General features: G+C 45.5%; 1 protein-coding gene across 4 annotated transcripts; it reads right to left on the reverse strand.

The window, feature by feature from the left end:
- Positions 1 to 13861: 13861 nt before the first annotated feature.
- On the reverse strand, positions 13862 to 20644 carry LOC127345735 (crossover junction endonuclease MUS81). 4 transcript variants are annotated; one of them, XM_051372264.2, is made up of 15 exons: positions 20339 to 20644; positions 19568 to 19665; positions 19338 to 19416; positions 19092 to 19178; positions 18884 to 19000; positions 17732 to 17889; positions 17578 to 17643; positions 17400 to 17470; positions 17206 to 17312; positions 16333 to 16393; positions 15801 to 15959; positions 15014 to 15093; positions 14631 to 14865; positions 14452 to 14538; positions 13862 to 14283 (listed from the first exon to the last, which is right to left on the reverse strand). In XM_051372264.2, the coding sequence occupies exons 1-15, from the start codon at positions 20551 to 20553 to the stop codon at positions 14176 to 14178; spliced, it is 1728 nt and encodes a 575-aa protein (XP_051228224.1). In that variant the 5' UTR covers positions 20554 to 20644; the 3' UTR covers positions 13862 to 14175. The 4 variants fall into 4 exon arrangements, with proteins under 4 accessions (XP_051228224.1, XP_051228223.1, XP_051228222.1 ...); XM_051372263.2 differs by having other exon boundaries at positions 17206 to 17315; XM_051372262.2 differs by having other exon boundaries at positions 17572 to 17643; positions 20339 to 20642.
- Positions 20645 to 22017: the final 1373 nt, after the last annotated feature.

Consider the following 22017-nt stretch of genomic DNA (forward strand, 5'->3'; position numbering starts at 1 on the left):
GTAAAGAGTACTTGTCGGTGACGAGGTTGAACAAGGTATCGTGATACCGATGATCGAACCTCGGACAAGTAGAGTATCGCGTGACAAATGGAATCGGTATCGTATGTAAATGGTTCAATCGATCACTAAGTTATCGTTGAATATGTGGGAGCCATTATGGATCTCCAGATCCCGCTATTGGTTATTGGTCAGAGAGAAGTCTCAACCATGTTTGCACAGTTCACGAACCGTAGGGTGACACACTTAAGGTTTGATATCATTTTAAGTAGATATGGAATATGGAATGAAGTTCGAATTTTGTTCGGAGTCTTGGATGGGATCCAGGACATCACGAGGAGTTCCGGAATGGTCCGGAGAATAAGATTCATATATAGGAAGTCATTTTCCGGGGTTCGGAAAAAATCCGGTGTTTTGACTGGACCTTCTAAAAGGTTATGGAAGGACCGGAATAGTCCGGAATATTGTGGAAGGTTCCGGAAGTGTCCGGGACGACCCGGGCTGTCTAAGGAAGTCCGAAGGGTTCCATAATAGGTGTATCCATGTTTTCCTTAAGGGTTAAGAAGTTTCCCCTAAAGCAGATTCGGATTTGGCAAAAGAGTCCTAGTTCTAGTAGGTTTCGGCTGACAGAAACTACCGGAACTCTCCCAAACTTTGGGGGCAGGTCTTGGACGATCCAAGGACCTTTTCCACCTATAAAAGGAGGGCAAGGGGGGCCCCAAGAAGTGCACAAGTCGCAGCCCTTGCCCCCTCTCCCCAAACCCTAGCCGCCCCTTCCTCCTCTTCCCTCTTGCACGGCTACGGCGAAGCCCTGCCGGAGATCTCCACCACCACCCTCACCACGCCGTCGTGCTGGTGGGATTCCGAGGAGGATCTACTACATCCGCTGCCCGCTGGAACGGGGAGAAGGACGTCGTCATCAGCACCGTACGTGTGATCGAGTACGGAGGTGATGCCCGACTGTGGCACCGTCAAGATCTTCTACGCGCTTTCGAAAGCGGCAAGTGATCGACTACAGTAACAACGAGATCTAATCTCGTAGGCTTTGAAAATCTTCGAGGGTTAGTCTCATGATCTTCTCGTTGCTACCATCTTCTAGATTGGATCTTGGTTTGTTATTCGTTTTTGCGGTAGGAAATTTTTTTCTTTTCTATGCTACGAATCCTATCACGGATTTCCTAGGCCCCGTATTCCGCCGAAACGGGCCGGCCCGAATACGGGGCCTGCTGGACGGCCCAAACCGCGGCTGCCCCGTATTCCGCCGGAATTTTACGGGGTGGGTGGGTTATAAGGGGCATGTTAAACCTCTGTGTACTGCTCGTTGGAGCACTGCGAGCTGAAGAAAAAGAAGAGTAGGGTGTATGTGCGTCCACAGTGGCGCTCCGTGCGCCGGCCGGCAAAACTTCCTCTGTCTCTACTCCAGTCATCGTCTCCCAACTCCTGTTCTTGTTCGTGCGAGAGCAGAGGTCCAAGAGAGAGAGAGGGGGTGCAGCCTCGGACTGCACCAACATGCATTTGGTGAAAATGCGAGAAATCAAGACGCGATCGTTCCTATCAGTAACATAAAGTTCGTGAGCTGACCAACTGACTGACCGAGAACGCGTGGTGAGTGGCGCTGAAATATTTCTTATCATGGAAAGTGTACAGTTAGGGGTCGCTACTCTGTTTTCATGTTAAAACAAGCCCCATCCAATTTAACATTGTAAAGGAAACCCCGTAAAATTTACTTGTCGCTTAATCCGGACAAAATGTTGGCCCTCTTCAGAACTTCCGCAGAATTGCCACCCTCATGAGTGGCAACATGGAAGAAAAAAAGTAGTAAGCTTCTCATTTTTTTATGGAAGAAAAATAATCGAGTTTTGGATAATCATTGTTTGTGACCTTTAGCGAAGGACAATTCATTTCTAATTGTTTTGTATAATCATTTCTAGGATGAGGCTCGCATGTCCTAATTGTTTTGTATATCAATCTAATCGAGTTTTGGATAATCATTTCTAATTGTTTTGTATATCAATCTAGGATGAGGCTCGCATGTCCTAAGTGACTTCTCTTAACGGTGGGACCTCTTTTACCCGCCCTAAGAAACAGCTATGGAGCTCGCCGAAGGGCCAGCAGTATGATCATTCATAGTGCGGGGCATTTAGCATCTATAGATGTGCAACCACCATAAAAACCGGGCAAATAACCCGGTCTAATATCATCCACTATACTATATGTAAAGTATTAAAGCACTACAAGAAAAACCTTCTATAGAGACATTTTACTAGAGACACTTACTACTTTGCCTCTTTAAAAATCACATTGAGACACTTTGCATGCTGTACGTAGTGGCACTTTTTGACACACTTCAGAAATAGTCTCATATGTAGGGACGTTTGTTGAGACATTTTTGTAAGGGGTTACAATTTTCATTCTATAGACAACTTATGAGATACTCCAAAGTGTCACAAATAAGTTATCAAGAGGCAATCCGTGAGACACTTCATTGTATGTCTTTAATTTTTATCTAGAGGTGATGTTTGAGGCATTTTAATTGTTCTCTAGAGATATTTGTTCTTTATTTGGATCATGGTGGGCAATACTAATTAGAAATTTGTTCCAAGTATCAACATATACTTGTGAAAGGGTGAGATGGTTAATGGAATAAGTCCTAATCACTAAGGTCATGAGTTCGAGTATTGCTTTTCATATGGTTTCCCTTTACATTTATTTACTCTAGAGACACAATATAATATCTCTTTTATGTCTTATAAATTGTAAAGACATTATTACTATTGTCCTTACCACGTAGAGACACCGCCCGTAGTGACAGTTTCGAGACAATATGGAAACAAAATAGTGTTTCTACATGCCAATTCTCTTGTAGTGAAGGACATAAAAATAAATGCACTGACATGGGCACTGCTTGTTAACTAAAAATGATTGCGTGTGGTAAAATTTAATAAGCACGCAGAAACACAAGCCAATATAAAGGCAGAGGGTGAAGTACCTTCACACTTACAATACCCACTAGTTGTGCGTCCTTAATTTCAAACCATCTCGTATTGTGATTACTGTACGATGGACATTCATCCTGAATACAATGACACAACATCTACTAATTTCTTTGGCTTGAAAGGCACCGGGACCTACGCTTCTATGGCAGTGCCTTGTTCCACGAGCAACCTAGTTTCTTCAACCTCGTGGAGGATCAAGAGTCGTGTGCTGGAGGAACCATTTATGTTCTTGTAGGAACACATGATGGTGGATAGAATAACATTGTTTTTCTATGATATATTTGTGAGGAGAAAAAGAGATCTTGGCACTAGAAACGACCTAAGTGATTTTTGGCACAGAACCTGAAGAAGATACCCGGACTCTTAAAATATGAGAGTCGGTGACATATTTGTCCAATAAATTATGGTGTTGGCGCACCTTGGTGTTTCTTTAGACTCAACTTTTTTTTAGATTTTCTTTGGACTAAACTTGTTGCATGCATATGCGTGTGCTCTGACTGTTCATAGCTGCCTTCCCGTGTTGGTTGGTGACATGATCTGCCAATCCATTGGATCATCATTCTATGTGTCTTTCAATCTGGATCATGGCGAGAGGGGCGCGGTGGAGTGGTGGATCTCGGCAGGGAGAGGAGGGCGGCAGCGTCAGATCAGGCGGCGGCAAAGATGCATGGTCGCGAGGCGGTGGCGATGAGGCTCGGCCAAGCTTTCTTGGCGGGCAGCAGCCGGCCGTCTCAGTGTCGATGGCTGCTGGCCTCCACCTGCCGGGTTGGACGAGGAAGATGGACCACGGATCCCAGCCATGGCGGCGGCGTGGGGGCCGGCCGTTCCGACTTTCATGGTGGTTGTCCTAGGGTTCTTCTTTTGCGAAGATGGAGACCTTTCGGATGCCTGTCTTTCTGCATCTAGCTAGAGTGGTGAGTTCCGGAAGGCTCCGACGGCGAATGGAACAGCGCATCTTTTGCCTGGAGTTCACAGGATCGGGTGATGTTTGGTCGCGCACATTCATGCTTTTATTCCGACCGTTTGGTTCCGGAGGGAGAGGCGTGAAGCTCTATTCTGTGTTGACATCAAGTTGACCTTTTGGTACATGGTGAAATCAGAAAAAGAGAATATCATGAAGGCTGGATTGAGGGACTAGCTAAAGGAGGTTCAAGTCTCCGCGATGTTGAGGAACTAGCTTCGTAGCTGTGGTATGAAAGTGGGGACGGCAGCACATGTGAAGTTCAGAGTTCTACCTTTCAGAGTGAAAACCCAAGGTCTGGCCTTAACTGGTTGTGCCTGACAATGACCTTGTTGGAGGCATTGTTTTGAGAGCGGAGACTGTCTTCAGGGTGAAAACCTAAGATCTTTGATCGGGCGACGATGGTGTTGGTGCACTGTTTCCTTCTTGAAGGCGTCTCTTTTGGAGAGTCTGTATTTCAGGTGTTATCTTGGTGGTGGATGTATTGTGGTTGCTAGGCCTAGAACATTGTAGCAGGACTTTTGTTTCTTAGTTTTCTTTTCTTTTGTTTAGTTGTGTGTATCCGTACTACCATATGATGTTGCTTTGTTGCAGAAGCTAGATGTAGTCGATATCTTTTGATATTAATATATTCCCTTTAACGAAAAATGTGTCTTTCAATCTTCTTGTACCGACGTGAGAAGGTTGCATTTGGTGAAAATGGGTCCACTTGTACCGGCGTACTACGGAGGCGGCGCGTACTGCAGTGGTTGCGCAAACTACGGTGGTGTCGATGGCGGCGGAGACGGTGGAACCTCATGGCCGTCCCATGTTGCATGTGGTGGCACGTGCGGCGGCGGTGGTGGTGGCGGTGGCAAGGAGGTTACGTGCTCTGCCACCATGGCCGAGAGCTGGACGAAGTCCTCCAGCCCTAGCCCCATGACCATTTGGCTTCCTCGTCAGCCAATGACGTGGCCAGGGAGGCGGCCATGGCCGCCTCCTTGTCTTAGTTGTCGAGGAGGACCGCCTCCACCTTCACAGCGGTTGGAGGTACGTCCTCCATATCTCGTCGTCCTTCTCCTCGTCATCCTTGTAGAAGACCTCATCTTCGCTGTCGGGAGCGTCGTCGCTGTTAAAGTAGGTCTAGATGTATTATACCTGTCATGTATTATTGTACGTTGTATGTACACAGCTGATCTATATAAAGAGATACGTGGAGAGGCATTGCCCCACGAAACCCTAAAACACTTTACGTTGTTTTGACTTGGTATCAGAGCCATCTGGCTCCTTTGCCGCCGCCGCTAGCAAAAACCCTAGCTAGCCGCCGCCGCCGCGATTTCGCTCGCCGCCGCCGCTGCGATGGTTCTGCAGCCTTCCTCCAGCCTTGCGCTGACGACCACCTCCAGCGCTAGTCTATCCACCGCCGTCGCGGGCCCTGTCATCACGCCGCCGTCTGACACAGCAGCCGTCCTTGTTCTCCTGGCCATCGCCGTTCGCCTGAATGGCAGTAACTTCATGTTGTGGAAGGCACTCGCCCTTCCCAACCTCGCCGGTGCACGTCTCCATGGCTTCCTCGACGGCTCGGCCCCGGCACCGCCACGCACCATCCGGGAAGGCACCGGCGACGCCGCGCGCGACGTCGCCAACCCGGCGTATGCACAGTGGTGGACCTTGGACCAGCGCATCCTCGGCCACCTCCTCGGGTCGATGCATGAGGAAGTCTCGGCCCAGCTCATCGGCTGTGCAACGGCTGAGGCGGCCTGGAGCGCCATCCACACCATGTTTTCCGCCGAGAACCGCGCCGGCATCCGTGCTCTTCGGCGCGAGATCCAAGGACTGAAGAAGGGGGATAAGTCCGCTAGCGAGTACATGCAGAAGGTGAAGGCCCTCGCCGACGCCATGGCCGCCGCTGGTTCCCCTCTCCGCGATGACGAGATCATCGACTACATGCTTACCGGGTTGGGCACTGCGTTCAATCCGATCGCGGCGTCCATGGACTTCGCGATCACGCCTGTCATGCTGGCCATGTTCTACAAGACCGTCCTCAACTACGAGGGCCTTCAGAAGCAGCAGCAGGCGGATCCCGAGGACTGGACATCCTCGGCTAACGCCGCGTCTCGCCCCTACTTCAACAACTCAGGGCGCGCGGGCGACTCGTCTCGCCCCAGCGGTGGTCGTCCCGCGGGTGGTGGCTCGCAAGGACAGCATGGCCCTGTCCAAGGAGGCAACGGACATGGATCTGGCGGTCACGGTGGAGGTGGCCAAGACCGTCGACGCAACGACGGCAATGGCGGCAACAGTGGCTGCAATGGAGGAGGACGTCGCAGGTGGCGCCCCCAGTGCCAGATTTGTGACATCTGGGGGCACGACGCGAGTGACTGTCGACATCCTCCAACGAGCAGTACTGGCACCTCAACTCTGGTGCCTCCGATCACCTGACGAGTGATCTTGAGTGTTTCCATGTTCATGACCGCTACCACGGGAAGGACCAAGTTCAAGTGGCCAACGGTGCAGGTTCGTCTATTTCGCATATTGGTCATTCGTCTTTACCTGGTTCATCATTGAAACTGAATAATATCCTTCGTGTTCCACACATTCATAATCATCTCCTTTTAGTTTATCGCCTTGTTTCCGACAATAATGTTTTTGTTGAGTTTCATAAGTTCTTTTTCCTTGTAAAGGACAAGGTCACGAAGAAAATTCTGCTCCACGGTAGAAGCAAAGACGGACTGTACCCCGTTCCATTTGGTCGAGTTCTTCCTCCATCGTCACGCCGAGCACTCTCCGGCGTGAAGACCTCTTCGCCTCATTGGCATTGTCGTCTTGGTCATCCCACCAATAATGTCGTTCAAGCTATTGTTAGGCAAAATGATTTAGTGTGTTCCTCCAATAATCAGACTTCAGTTTGTGATGCTTGTCAGTGTGCTAAAAGTCGATAATTGTCTTATAATAATTCTCATCGTATTTCTACTGCACCTCTTGAGTTAATTCATTCGGATGTATGCGGTCCAGCTATTGCATCCTCGGGAGGGTATAAATATTATGTTAGCTTTGTCGATGACTATTTCCGTTTTTGCTGGATTTATCTTCTCAAGCATAAGTCTGATGTTGAGCATGTCTTCTACACCTTCCAGGCGCATGTGGAGCGTCTGTTGAACACCAAAATCAAAGCCGTTCAGTCGGATTGGGGTGGTGAGTATCATAAGTTGCACAGCTACTTCCAGCGTCTTGGCATCTCCCATCGCGTCCCGTGTCCTCACACATCGCAGCAGAATGGGATTGCTGAGCGCAAGCATCGCCATCTGGTGGAAACCGGCCTTGCATTGCTTGCGCACTCCTCCCTTCCACTTCGCTATTGGGATGAAGCTTTTCTCACCGCCTGCTACCTCATTAATCGCATGCCTGCACCTGTGCTACAGCAAGATACCCCTCTCTTTCGGCTTCTCAAAGTCCAACCCAACTACACCTTTCTCCGTGTTTTTGGATGTGCTTGCTGGCCTAGCTTGCGGAAGTACAATACTCGCAAGTTGTCTTTCCGCTCCACGATGTGTGTCTTCTTGGGGTATAGCCCGATGCACAAGGGGTACAAGTGTCTCGACCGCTCCACGGGTCGTATTTATATTTCCCGTGATGTCGTTTTTGATGAGTCCGTCTTCCCGTACTCCACTCCCGGTGTTACCGTCGATGTCTCCTCTTTGAAACACGCGATTTCGTTTCCCTCCGATGAACCGGTTACGAGTGACTGTATGCGCAAATATGACTTATCTCATTTGCCGCTTAATGTGCCTGGTAGTTCTTGTGTGCAGGAAACCGACGTGCATGGGGCGATGCCCGTCGTGCCCGTCCCGGTGATCAACGTGCATGCGGAGGCGCGGGCTCCGATGCCGCATGCAGCGCCGCATGCAGCGCCCCCGTCCGCCGGTCCGACGGCGTCTGCTGCGCCATGCGAAGGGCCGGCCTGTCCCTCGCCTACGGCCTCCTCTCCGCCTGCAGCGACATCCAGCACTGATCAGCCTGCGTCGTCTTCCGTCGAGGGCTCCTCTGTTCCCTCGACCGCGACACCAGCGGATGCCCCAGGACACGTCATGGTCACCCACGCTCGTGACAACACTCGTCGAGAGAAGACATACACTGATGGTACTGTCCGTTATGACATTGGTCGGCGTGCTTTCTTTGCCGCGCTCGTGTCTCATCGCGATGCACTTCGCGAGACTGCCTGGCGGGCTGCCATGGCCGATGAGGTCTTGGTCCCTCGACCGCCCGGCGTTAATATTGTCGGATGCAAGTGGATTTTTAAGACCAAACATCGGCCTGATGGTTCTATTGATAAACATAAGGCCAGACTTGTCGCTAGGGGCTTCACTCAGCGGCATGGCATCGATTATGGTGATACGTTCAGTCCAGTCGTCAAGCCAGCCACAGTGCGACTGGTTCTCTCCCTTGCAGTGTCTCGTGGATGGAGTCTCCGTCACATTGATGTCAGCAATGCGTTCCTTCATGGCTTTCTGTCCGAAGATGTGTATATGCACCAGCCGCCTGGTTTTGAGGATAAGCGATATCCCTCTTACGTGTGCAAGTTACAGCGGGCTCTCTATGGTCTGAAGCAGTCTCCGCGTGCTTGGTATGCTCGTCTGAGTGCTCTCTTGGCAGATCTAGGTTTTGTCTCTTCAAAGGCTGACACTTCGTTGTTCACTTTCTCTCGGGACGGTGTACAGGTCTACATGCTGGTGTACGTCGATGATATTGTCATTGCTGGTTCTACTCCAGGGGCGGTTGATAGTCTTGTGCGTGCCCTTTCTGCTAGTTTTCCTATCAAGGATCTTGGTGCACTGGAATATTTCTTGGGTCTTGAAGCGTCCTACAATTCTGGGGGGATGACTGTCACTCAACGGAAGTATGCATTGGATCTTTTGCACCGTGTGAGTATGGAGAATTGTCGACCCACTTCTACGCCGCTGAATGTGACGGAACATCTTTCCCGTGCATCTGGTACTCCCTTAGGTATTGAGGATTCTCACCGGTACCGCAGTGTTGTTGGAGGCCTCCAGTATTTGACCCTTACCCGACCAAATATATCATTTGAGGTAAACAAAGTCTGTCAGTTCCTGTCGCAGCCGACTGATGTTCATTGGGAATCAGTCAAGCGCATCCTGCGTTATGTTAAGGGCACGCTGAATACAGGACTGCTGTTCCGCAAGTCGGCCTCGACTGGTATTAGTGTCTTCACTGATGCGGATTGGGCAGGATGTGTGGATGATCGTCAATCCACATGGGGCTATGCCATCTTTGTTGGTCTGAATCTCATTTCTTGGAGTTCGAAGAAACAGCCTACTGTCTCAAGATCCAGTACTGGGGCAGAATACAAAGCATTGGCAAATGGCGCTGCTGGAGCTATTTGGATAGAGTCTCTCCTCAAGGAGTTGGGAGTATCTCGGCCGCGCATTCCCATATTGTGGTGTGATAATTTAGGGGCAACTTATCTGACTGCTAATCCAGTGTTCAATGCAAGAACCAAGCACATTGAGATCGATTTCCATTTTGTGCGTTGAGCGCGTGGCGTCTGGAGCTCTTCAGGTCAGATTTATCTCTTCCGGTGATCAGCTAGCTGATGTGTTCACTAAACCAGCTACTCGACAGATGCTAGACCGATTTAGTACCAATCTGAATCTTGTACAGAGTAAAAATTCAGATTGAGGGGGGTGTTAAAGTAGGTCTAGATGTATTATACCTGTCATGTATTATTGTACGTTGTATGTACACAGCTGATCTATATAAAGAGATACGTGGAGAGGCATTGCCCCACGAAACCCTAAAACACTTTACGTTGTTTTGACTGTCGCCGGGTATGAAATCCCGTCGGCCGCGGATAACCTGTCGCGCCCCATGCTCCCAGGCAAGAAACGCGCGCCAGTAGTCCTCCCGGCGGTACACCTCCTCCTGCTGCATCGCCGGCGGCAAGCGCTCAATCCGGCGGCGCATCTCCTGGCGCAAGGACTGTCGGTCTGTACGTCGGAGGTGGCGGAACAAGAAGCCTCCCCTGTTCAGGTGCCATCCGTGCGGAAGGGAGACGTCGTGGTGGCGGCAAGCTTCAATGCTGGCGCATGAGTTGAGGCGACGGGCGCAGTGGTCAGTGGCGGGCTTGATGGCAAACGCTGCCGCCAGTCAGCCTTGTGGGGTCGCTTCCAAGTGGACCTGCAGCATGCGTGGCCGGACACGTGCACTATCCTTCGCATCGTACGCGCCGACGCTTCGGTTTCCCATGCCGATGGGTCGCGACGGACGGATCGGTTCGTTTGTGTCGCCCATTAGAGCGTGCGTGGGCTGTCCTTAAAGTCCAGAACTATTTAGGTCGGCTCGCTGAAGATGCCCAAACATACATACGGCATTGTCTTAAAGTCTCTAGTGTGCGCTGCAATTCTGGATAATTACTGGTATTAGTAGTAGTTGTACGAGTACTGGTCTAGCGACAAAGCTCAATAGACATTTCTGGGCGCGCTGTTGGGTCTTCCCCAAAAATCATGGTGCTCGCGGAGTAGCTAGCTTGGCGTTTCTTTAGACTGAACTTGCTGCGCGCGTGCATATGCGTGTGCTCTGACTGTTCATACTCCATATAGCTTGCCTTCTCGTGTTGGTTGGTGAGCTGATCTGCCAAAGTGCCAATCCATTGGATCGTTTTGATGGTTGGCTCATCAATTTATGTCTTTCAATCTCGCTATACCAAAGTGGGAAGGTTACATTTCGTGAAAATGGGAGAAATCAAGACGCCATCAGATTAGTTCCTTATCAGTAAGATAAAGCTGGTGAGCTGACCAACTGACCCGGTGAGTGGCGCTGGAATATTTCTTGTCGTTGAAAGTATTTGATTACGGGGCGCTACTCTGTTTTTATGTTTAAAACTAAACCCCTCCATCCAGCATTTCAATGAAAAACTCGTGTTCAGCCGTGGCATAAGCCAGACAAAATGTTTGCCCTCTTCAGAACTTCAGCATAATTGCCACCAAAGAAAAATAATATAATTTCATTTTGTAGCATTTCATTTTGTAGAGTGGCAGCACAACTCAACATAGTTTATAAAAATCTCATTTTTTACCAAAGAAAAATAATATAATTTCAGATAATGATTGTTTGTGGCCTTTAGCCATGAGCAATATATCAACACATGCCATATATAACTTCTCTTAACAACGGGGACCTCTTTTCCCCACCCTAAGCAGGAGCTATGGAGCTCGCCCAAGGGCGAACAATACGGACATCCATCTTGTGTGGCGTTTAGCATATATAGATGTGCTAAACCCGTGCAAAGCACCAGGTCTGATATCATCCACAATATTTATGTAAAGTACTAAAGTACATAAAAACAAATGCACGACATGGGCCAAATACTTGTAATAACACGCAGAAACACAAGCCAATATAAAGGCAGGTGTGAGGTTCCTTCACACTTACAATGCCCAGTATTCTTGTAAGTCCTTAATTTCAAACCGTCTCCGACTGTGATAACTGTAAGGACAATGTCAATGGGCATGCATTGTGAATGCATTGACACAACATCTACCAGTTTCTTAGGCTTGAAAGGCACTGGGACCTACACTTATACAACACAGTCTTGTTTCACGAGCAACCTAATTTCTTCAACCTCATGGAGGGGAAAGGTTCATGTGCTGGAGGAAACATTTATGTACTTATACGAACACATGATGGTGGATAGAGTGTCATTGTTCGTCTACAAGATATTTGTGATGACAAATTTTACTTTTTGGCTCAACACCCTGCACTCGACATTTGCTCGGGACTATCCTGACACTAGAAATTACTGAAGGGATTTTTGGCATGGAAAAAATACATGAGTAGAGCAAAACCTGAAGAAGATAACCATACCCTTCCAATTCGAGCACCGATGACTTCTTTATCCTTCATGTGGCGTCTTCCTCCAAAAAATCATGGTGCTGACGGACTAGCTTGGTGTTTCTTTAGATTGAACTTGCTGCGTGCATACGGTGTTCTCTGTTTGTTCATAGCTTGCCTTCCCGTGTTGGTTGCTACCGTGATCTGCCAATCCATTGGATCATTTTGATGGTCAGCTCATCAATCTATACGTCTTTCAATCTCGTCGTAGCGAAGTGGGCAGGTTGCATTGGTGAAAATGGGAGAAATCAAGACGTAATCATTCCTTATTAGTTACATAAAGCTCGTGTGCTGACCGACTGACTGACCGAGAACGGTGGGTGGCGCTGGAATATTTCTTGTCATGGAAAGTGTACAATTACAGGACACTGCTTTGTTTTCATGTTCAAAACAAGACCCCATCCGATCCAACATTTGAAATGGAAACATGTGTAAAATATAACTATCGCGTAATCCTGACAAAATGTTGGCCCTCTTAAGTTCACCAGAATTGCCACCCTCATGAGTGGCAGCATAACTCAAGAGGTTGTTTATAGAAAAAAAAAAGTAGTAAGCTTCTCATTTTTATAGAAGAAAAACAATAGAATTTTGGATAATGATTGTTTGTGACCTTTAGGCACGGACAATTCATGGCAAATTTCTAATTTTGTATGTATATCAATTTAGGACGAGGCTCACATGCCTTATTTGACTTTTCTTAACAGTGAGGCCTCTTTTACCCGCCCTAAGCTGGAGCTATGGAGCTTTCCGAAGGGCGAACAATATGGGCATCCATAGTGTACGTGGGGCATTTAGCATCTATAGATGTGCAACCACCATAATAACTGGGAGAAGAACCATGTATGATATCATCCACAATACTATATGTAAAGTACATAAAATAAATGCACGACATGTATCACTGATTGTTAACTAAATATGATTGCATGTGCTAAAATTTAATAACCACGCGGAAACGCAAGCTAATATAAAGGCGGGGGGTGAGGTGCCTTCACACTTACAATGCCCACTATTTATGCAAGTCCTTAATTTCAAACCCTCCTGGAGTGTGATCGATTACTGTAGAGCGATGGACATGCATCATGAATACATTGACACAACACCTACTAGTTTCTTTGGCTTGAAAGGCACCGGGACCCACGCTTCTACTGTACTACCTTGTTCGGTGAGCAACTAGTTTCTTCAACCTCATGGACAGGAAAAGGTTGCTCCCGCGCCTCCACTCCTTTGTCCAGCATTGTGAAGAGAAGGCTGTTACCTGCACACCGTCGTTCCACCTTGTATGTGTGAGAGCCAACAGAGGCTGCGAGTGCGGCGCTAGTCAGACTAGCCGGCACCGGAGACGGTGATGAAGAAGCCGGACTGGGCATCTTCACTGCCCCGAGCAACACGGTTCCTCAACCTTCACGTCTAGGGGTAAGCCCACTCTTCTCTGTCAGATCCGTAGGCGGTTCCATGGTTGGTGCTAGCTGGAAAATTTTCATCGATGAGAGCATCAACGTGAATTTACACCGGCTTTGTGTCAAGCAGACTTGCCCCTTATGCGTGTGTCAGGCAGTTATGTACTCCTAGTTCCTTCAACGAACATGTTTTGTTTGCGTTTTTTGCGCCGTTATCAGAATATATATATTACGGAGGCACGTGAAATCATTACATGTGTTTGGCTAAGTTTGGGTGTAATAGAATGCCATTTAATGGAACTGCACACGATTACACCGGCCGGCTTCCGTCCGGAATCACGAAGCATTACCGCATCGTTAACCACGATCACAATCCCAGACCCTTTACTTCCGAGCAGCTGTAGAGTCGCACAGCGACGCAAGGAGAAAAGCACAGCTCAAAATTTGTTGAGAACTGGCCAATTCGTGACTGGTTTCAATCTCCTGAGTTTCACATTTCTGATCAAGCTTTCAGGTTTCAGCAACATGGACAGGTTTGAGGTTTCTCCAAGTATAAAGGTGTACACCTCGTGTCTTGTCTGACACCGGTGCAAATAAGGTCAAGACAACACGAGAAAACAAAGGATCCAAACAAGCTAAGAGCCGATAAGACATATGAAGCAGTAGTGCACCTACATTACAAGATGATTAAATATTGTCCAGCATGGAATTCTACAGCATAGAGGTAATATTAGTGGGAGGTAAGCCTATGCTAACAAACTTCGTTAAGTGGTTACATGCTCTGAAACTCTTAGTTTCGTAAGGCCCCAGAGACACAAAAAGGATCCCTCAGATTTTTGCCTTCCGAACATGAAAGTCTTGTGGTGGTGGCCCAAAATCATCAAGACGGTGACCAAAACACCGGTTAAGCCATGAGGGAGGTAGGTGAGAGGAGAGCTCATCCTTCAGCCCAGACAGACTTGAAGATGGCTTTGCTAGCACCCGCTTTAACCAAGTTGCTGCTCTTGTTCATCAGCATGTCCTCTTGGGCACGCCTATCGCCATCCTTAAAACATCACAAGAATAAACATTCAGTTCACAAAGATGTTCAATAGTTCTATGAGAGACAAAGATATCCACATGCATTGCTCACACTTGTTCTGACTTGTGGGTGTGATTTGAGTGTCGTGAATGTTAATAGCATTGCATAACTTGACAGAGAAAGAGGACTCACAAGCATGGCGTATGCCTGAGCAAGTGAGAGAAGAGTGGGGTAGAGGCTTGTAACAGCAAGAACAGCTTCTTCTGTTGCTTGTGGCACCTGATTTGCATACAAAATTAATGAGCAAACTACGACATGAAATGAACTAGCCGTCTAAACTCAGGATAAGGTAGCTGTTGTTGCCCTGTTACCTGCATAAGTTGAAGGGCGAATATATCGCTCACGGTGACCTTCTCAAGATCAGAACACCTTTTCACAAACTCATCATACGTCATGCAAACACGAGAAGTATCAGCAGCAGTAGAGAAGTTTGTGCTGTAGTAATCAATTATCGAGAGCGTGAGACGGCCATATCTCCTTTCAGTATCAGGATACCCAGTGGTCCTCTGAACATCAAATCTTTCAAGAATCTCAGTGGTAAAGCACCTGAAATAAAAGGCATGGACCAATTAAAAGGGCATATGACAGAGGTCCTCAATGTAAGGAACAATATATAATAATGTTAAACAATGAGAAAATGTACTACTATTCAAGGATAACACGATCATCCAGGTTTCATTAGCAGTGTACATACGCTGTTTTAACGCTCTCAACTGAATCCGCGGTGTTTGGATCACCTTCAACCAGATATATTAGCTTCCTCAGGCCACATTTCTGAGAAGAGTAGAGCAAATGGAATTAGCACATCAGATTGTTGCTACAATAGCAAAAACTGCAAGGATAACTTAGTAAATCATGCAAATCCATAGATATGGACAAGAAATACAATTTGTTTGGGAAGAGATACACAATCTACAGGCTCAAACCTATGTCTACTAAGAACACCGATCGCATACCCAGTATGGGCTATGTTTTTCAATTAAGGGTTACATAGAATAAAAAAAATATCCGCAGTTAAGAATAGACTCAAGCCACATCAAATCATCTGGTATAGCATGGGGGCAAAAAACATGGCAGGTCAAAAGAAGCATTCACCACGTTGAAGTGAACATCTCCTGTCATATTCAGCATTTCTTACCCCAATTACAGCCAAATTGAAAATATGGAAAATCTAAAATAAACATGGAATCCAATACAGGAAACACAAAGTTCTTTGCATAACTGTTTGAAGATGCCTCCATAACTGTGCTGAGAAACAGGCTCATGACTATGACCATCGATTTAATTGCAACATAATCTAGGACAAGAATATGTATTTCCACAACTACAGATAAGGATTATCACAAGAAACAAATAATAATCTAGGACAATAATGTCTTCTCACTATCAGTGAGAAACTGAAAGCATAAAGGAGAAATGGGGCAGTCAACATGGAAGATCTGTGGTACTATAACAAAAGTAAAAGCTAGTTCAGATGGTACCTGCATCCTTAGCTTTTGATCTTTGTATCTGTTGTCTCTGATTGAGTCAACTAAATCATCCACATTTTTCCTTTCAACAATGAAATCAAGAACATACTCTGTGTCAAGTACTTTATGGCGAGCAATCCAAATAGCATCTCCAACCGGCAAGCGTTTCATCTGCATGGCATGGTTCAAACAGATGGATCAGCGCCATTTTCTTTGCCACATTACACGAACAGCTCAATCTATGCAAAGCATTTGTATTAGACTATTTTATGCTATCCCCGTATGCACAAGCAAGCAAACAGTGCAGCCAGCAAGCATCAAAAGAATGGGACGGCGACCAAACATATCAGGCCTCCAGTAAAGGGCATTTAATTTAGAGCCAAGGGCGATGCATAAGAATGACATTTGGCAGTGTAATTTGGCTACCCGAAAAAATGTAGGAGGTAACACCTAGAGAAGCACTAGTAAATTAGATAGAGGAAGCAGGTAAAGGGAGAGTAGGCCAAGACAAAAAAGAGTCCACATAACTCTGAATCCAACTAACCTCTACAGGTATTTTAAACTGGGAGTGTATGTTATGAACAAATTTTCTTGTGGAACGCTTCCTGCATTAAATGGTAGCAACCATGAGAGAACTGAATTCTGATGCATATATGGATGATCAAATTAAACATGAAAATTGAATAGGTGCAATGATAATCAACTTGTTTCCTTGGAAAATAATTGGATCTTTTAACAACATAGAGTCTAAAACTTATATTAATGCATCAAACTTTAACAGAAAAAGATAAAACTTACTGAACACAAGATAAGGAATCAGAGTGTCTTATAACTCACTCTAAATATTTAAAAAAAAAGTATTATCTATCTTACTTCCTCCATCCCTAAATAGGTGGCATATAAACTTGGATAAAAAGTCAATATTTTCAAAGTTTGACCAAGAATATATAGCAAAATACAAAGATCTGTAGTACCAACTCAATATCAATAGATTCATCATAAGATATATTTTCATAAAATACTTGTTTAATAGTATAGTTGTTGATATTTTCTTCAATATATTTGGTAAAGTTTGAAAACATTGATATTTTGACTAAGTTTATACGCCACCTCGGCACCTCCTATGGGACGGAGGGAGTATTTTACAAAAACTTCCAACAGAAACTGGACAAGCATGTGGGAACCCTTATCTATCTTATTTTAACAAGAAAAAAAAAGTTGAAATAGAATGTCTCTGTGAATCACTGGGAAAGCGAGAACATGGACAGATGCTGCCAATCATCAGTAACACGTACTCATAAATAGCAAATAGACTTACAATTTTTATTTGGTAATACAGGCTTGTTATGATCCTACTTAAAGATCAGACACAACTAAGATATACAGTAACTCGTGACTATGATACGATCGTACAAACCCAAGAGTTTCTCGATCATCCAATATCAGCACTACTTTGTAAGCTTCCAGAAAATTTTCGCTGGAAAGACGAGGTGGCATAGGTAGTTGAGAGTTTTCAGCAGAACCCTGCTGGTAGAAAAAAAAAAGAAAAAAAAAGTGTTATGTTCCCATTGATAAATAAAATGGAACACAGTAAGGGGAAGTCAAGTGTACCGTTGCACTAAATGATTGCTCTCCAAAGATTCCACAAGAAGGAAGAGGAGAATTAGCAGAAGGCCCCTTGCCTGAAAAAAAAGGGGGGGGGGGGGGGGGGGGGATTTGCTGAAACAACCAGTGAAGAATAATATTATACTAATAGAGTATATAATCTGCAAAGAAAACTTACTGATACCAAAGGAACTGGAACTGCCTGCTTTCATTTTTGGAAGTCCGTTCCTTTGAGCAAAATTTTCAGAACCTGCAATGAACTGGCATTAATTACATTGTTCAGGGTACAACAATAGGTCATTTAGAAACTCGTGCATGAATTGCAAATATATGAATACCTATCAGAGGATTGTTCCCTTCACATTGTTCATCAGAATCTGAATCGCTAAGAACAACACTTTCAGAATGATGGGTCGATGGACCTGCAGGATCATCTAATCCAGATTGTTTAAGACATACAAGAGCAGTCTTTTTACCATTTTCGGTTAGCTTATACCTACACACAACAAATTAATACAGTAAGGCCCCAAGCTATCTCAACAGAATGTGTGTGCTTGGAATAATAAAGCCCCAAACAGATACATGAAATGTGAATTTGAACAGAGTGAACTCCTTGTACTAGGGATGCAAATAAAACAGGAGATAACTGTAGGACCAGGATACTGGGAGCAGGATCCGGTTCATGCAGCAAACAACTGCCATATATCTGGATCACCCCATATGGCCACATGTACAAGCTTGCTATACGCATGTCGCAGGTCCATGTGACCAATGAATTTAAAGGAGAGCTCTTGAATTGGGCATGCCTCTTCTATTCCATCAATAGAGAAATCGATGATATATCGTAGTAGAGCAGTATCTTTAAAATATATACTTATTAACTTGCCTAAAGTGCATACAGTGATTAAATAGCAAACTATGAGATGTTGATTATCTGCTAGCATGTTATCTGCCCAACAAGGAAAAAACTGAAATATAAATATTTTCTGATACATTTGCTATTACCAGAGAACCGATATACCAATCAACCAAAACACACCAGAGGTTAGCCTGCTTTTTTGGCATCGGTTCATCCACAACCATAGAAAAACAGGTGAATGGGTTTTGTATCTTGTGAGTGTAACATAAACTGCACAAACAAGTGCAAACACAATAATACTAAAATACAAATCCTATGAACCCTCGAGAGGAGTCAAGTTCACGCATGCACTAGTTGATAGCCCTGGTATCCCCAATCTTGAGTGCATTAAATTATCCTATTATCAAAGCTCTGGCTACACAAAATTTGACGATTAATACTTAGCAGCCTGCAGTCGTACACAAAATTTAGCAAAGCGATAGCCTGAGATGGAAGTAGTAATACTTGAGGGGTCTAAATGTCTAATACATGCATACAAAATGTGTGGAGTTAATCTCTCTACAAGATATAATTCTTTTAAATAAATGACAGAAAAGTTATGATAAACAGGGAGATGAGCCTAGTATATTACTTTGCAGGGTTACTCCACTTTGTAACCACTTCATTAGATATTAACGTCGTCATGCAGCTCCATCCATTGTACCATTCCTTGCAGGAATTTACCTGTTTTGATTTGTAGTTGTTTGGGCTGCTCATAATAAAACGGACATAGTTAGCGATGCACTAAATTTCAGCTGAAATCAGCAACCGTGCGATATACAGAATTACTGGAACTGTACCCTATTGCATCTCGTGACAGACCACTGGCTTCAGCGGCATCAATAAGCTCTTGCCTCATCATAAAATCCTTCCCTTTGTCCAATGCCCTAGAGGGAAAATCAAATGTCAACTTATCCTCTTCCATATTCAGGTGTTCTTTCCTACTTCGACTGGTTAAATGGTGTTCTTTGTACTAAGGTTACTAGCACTACTTTTGTAGTCTGAATAACAAAATTTAGGTGAGACAGACCCCAAGAAAAGCATACCTGTGGAGAGTGATCACTATTGCGTAAGCAGCTGAATTAATCCGCGGCACATAAGGTTTTGTTCTTTTTCTTTTCTTCCCTGCAGAAAATGACAGTACTCTTGAAGATCTAATAGAACAAACATGTTTTCATTAAATTCACTGTTGACAGAACTGAAGAGGAAGAAGATATGTCAGCATGATGATGAAACAGGAAGAACTGATTTCAGTGGACACGTTAGAAACAATTACCCGTTTCTCCTGGTGTATTACTTTCTGGAGGAGACAAATCTATGGTGGGCACTGGAAAGGAGTCTTCCATGACATGAACGACCCAATCTCCAACGCCCCTGACAAAAATAATAGAACCAAAGCAGCAGCGCCAGTGATCAAAACTTATCCAGTTTCTGAGAATCTGATGCAATTCAATGTGGAGATTAATTAACATTTGGTGTATATTTGCCACACACTTGTCTAGTATTGAAAACTTCAGGCCATTTCCATGTCTCAACCCAACACACAGAAGAAAGAAGAAAAGTACAGAATTCTATATGGAGTCCAAACTAAGACCACACTGCTATAGCTCTTCTCTAGTTATATACATACAAGCCAATTTCAAGTTGAATGGCTACTTAAGTGGTATGAAATTATGAATATGATCGCATTTCACCAGATAAAAAATGGTGATCACCTAAAATTCCATTTGGCCATACACCAGCAGAAAATCAACTATTGAAGTATATATTAAAATATAAAATGAACATATGTGAACTAGAACATGATTCTACAAACCAAACAAATCCAGATCCCTTAGTTAAGGCACCCAAACCAATCCATTCGCCTTTTCCATAGTAACATGACGCCAAAATGGGGCCCTGATTTGCGACTGACTAGGCCAGAGAAGCGCGACATTGCCGCTCGATCGACAGCACACGACCTAGAATCGACCAAATCCTAGTGTCGCTGCGAACTCTCGTCTCAGCAGCGTAACTGGGGGCAGTTGAGAGGTGGAGAAGTGCGTACTTGATACGGGACAGGTCATCGGGGGTTCGGAAGGGCTCCTTGGCGAGGCAGACGCCGCGGTAGGCGGCGGAGAGCGCGATCCCCTGGTGCTCCGAGAGACCGCCGCCCGGCTGCTCCGCCGCCAACGAGCTGCGCTTCTCGAGGATCTTGCGCGCGAGCTCCTCGTTCGCCGGGAGATGCACCTTGCGCTTCTTCGGCACCGACGGTGGCGCCATCTGCGTCGAGGATTTTGCTAGGGTTTGGGGTTTGGAAGTGGGGATGAAAAGCCCGCCATTGATGATTTGGAGGTTGCGATCCACCGCTTTCAGGAATTGCTTGCTATGATGCCATGGGCCCCACTGCCCAGAGTCTGCGATGCCATAGGTTGATTTCTTTTTGCCAACCATAGTACTCGAAATTTCTTAGAACACACTAGTACAAATGTCCGTGCGTTGCCACGGATCTCATATTTTATTTTTCAATGCACATATATAAGATGACATTAAGCCCCGTCAGCAACATCTTTAACGAGAAAGGAATATCTCCTACACGGATACTAATCTGGTTCATCAGTTGAATCCTCAAGTGTTCCGATATTTCCCAGACCATATACCATATGTAGTGCCATATCAGCATCTATCAAGGCGATCATTTATATCGAACATGCTCCAGTCTATGTTTCCTTACACACCAGGTTAAAGTCCTTGCACTTGATGAAAACATGTGCTCCTTCCACCTCAGATAGTAAAATGTCTTGCCATGGTCCCGTGATATATTTAGGTTTTGACAACCATGTAGTTTGACATTCAATTAAAATGCATTTCGAAAAGTCATAATTTTCTAGCAACAAGTTTTCAAATGCATTTAGGATACTGATATATATTGAGAAGCCGTAATTTTGCAGCCACGTAGCCGTAATTTTGTAGCCACATATACGCATAATCAAACTTTCTTTTTAAGCCTTAATTAACTTGAAACTTTCCATGAGTCATGACACTGCGAAAAAATAAAAGAAACTCACACCCAAACTGGAAATAAAAGAAACTCACACCCAAACTGGGACACGGCCACCCTCTTAGTGCCTCTCGCATGCCTCCCCACTCTCGACCTTCCTTCTTTCTATCTCCCTCCATTTCCCTTTGGTGAAGAATCCTTTCCTTGCCTCCCCACTACTGGCGACCGGACTGCCAAGTCCCCTGCCTTCCAGCCGCTAGCCTTGATGAACGCCTTCTCCCCACCGCTGCCGCCATTACCTATCCCTGGTGGCACGCCCATGTTCTTCTCTGCCGCTTGTCGTTGGTTATGGTACTCGAGGGAGGAGGCTAGCTTGTGGTAGGTCCACAACCCAGCGCTTGGCGCCATGGAAGAGGAGTGACAGACCTTGTCTCAACAGGATATGTGGTACACGTGTAATCATCTGCATATGTTTAGCATAGGTTAGTCCTCACATAAGTTCAAGTATTACAATATGATTATTCAATAAGCCAAACATATACGCATATGCCATGTAAATGAAAATTATCCATTGTCACCAACAGATTTTCCGAAACAGAATCTCGTAATACTGAGAGAAGACATCATAGTTTGAGTGTGATGATGGAAATATCCATTGTCATGCATACATAGGGAGGCTTTGCAGTATTTGGAACGTAAATTTCAGGGAGGTGAACCTTTCTCTCATAGCGCCATAGAAATTAAAT

This window comes from Lolium perenne, chromosome 3 (assembly GCF_019359855.2).
Source record: "Lolium perenne isolate Kyuss_39 chromosome 3, Kyuss_2.0, whole genome shotgun sequence".
NCBI lineage: Eukaryota > Viridiplantae > Streptophyta > Magnoliopsida > Poales > Poaceae > Lolium > Lolium perenne.

Coding starts and splice junctions, on each gene's coding strand:
- LOC127345735 (XM_051372261.2), bottom strand. CDS start 20,553: ATGGCGCCACCGTCGGTGCCGAAGAAGCGCAAGGTGCATCTCCCGGCG. Junction 19,001..19,091: donor CTGTCACGAGATGCAATAGG/GTACAGTTCCAG, acceptor TATTATGAGCAG/CCCAAACAACTACAAATCAA. Junction 17,644..17,731: donor AGGGAACAATCCTCTGATAG/GTATTCATATAT, acceptor AGTTCATTGCAG/GTTCTGAAAATTTTGCTCAA.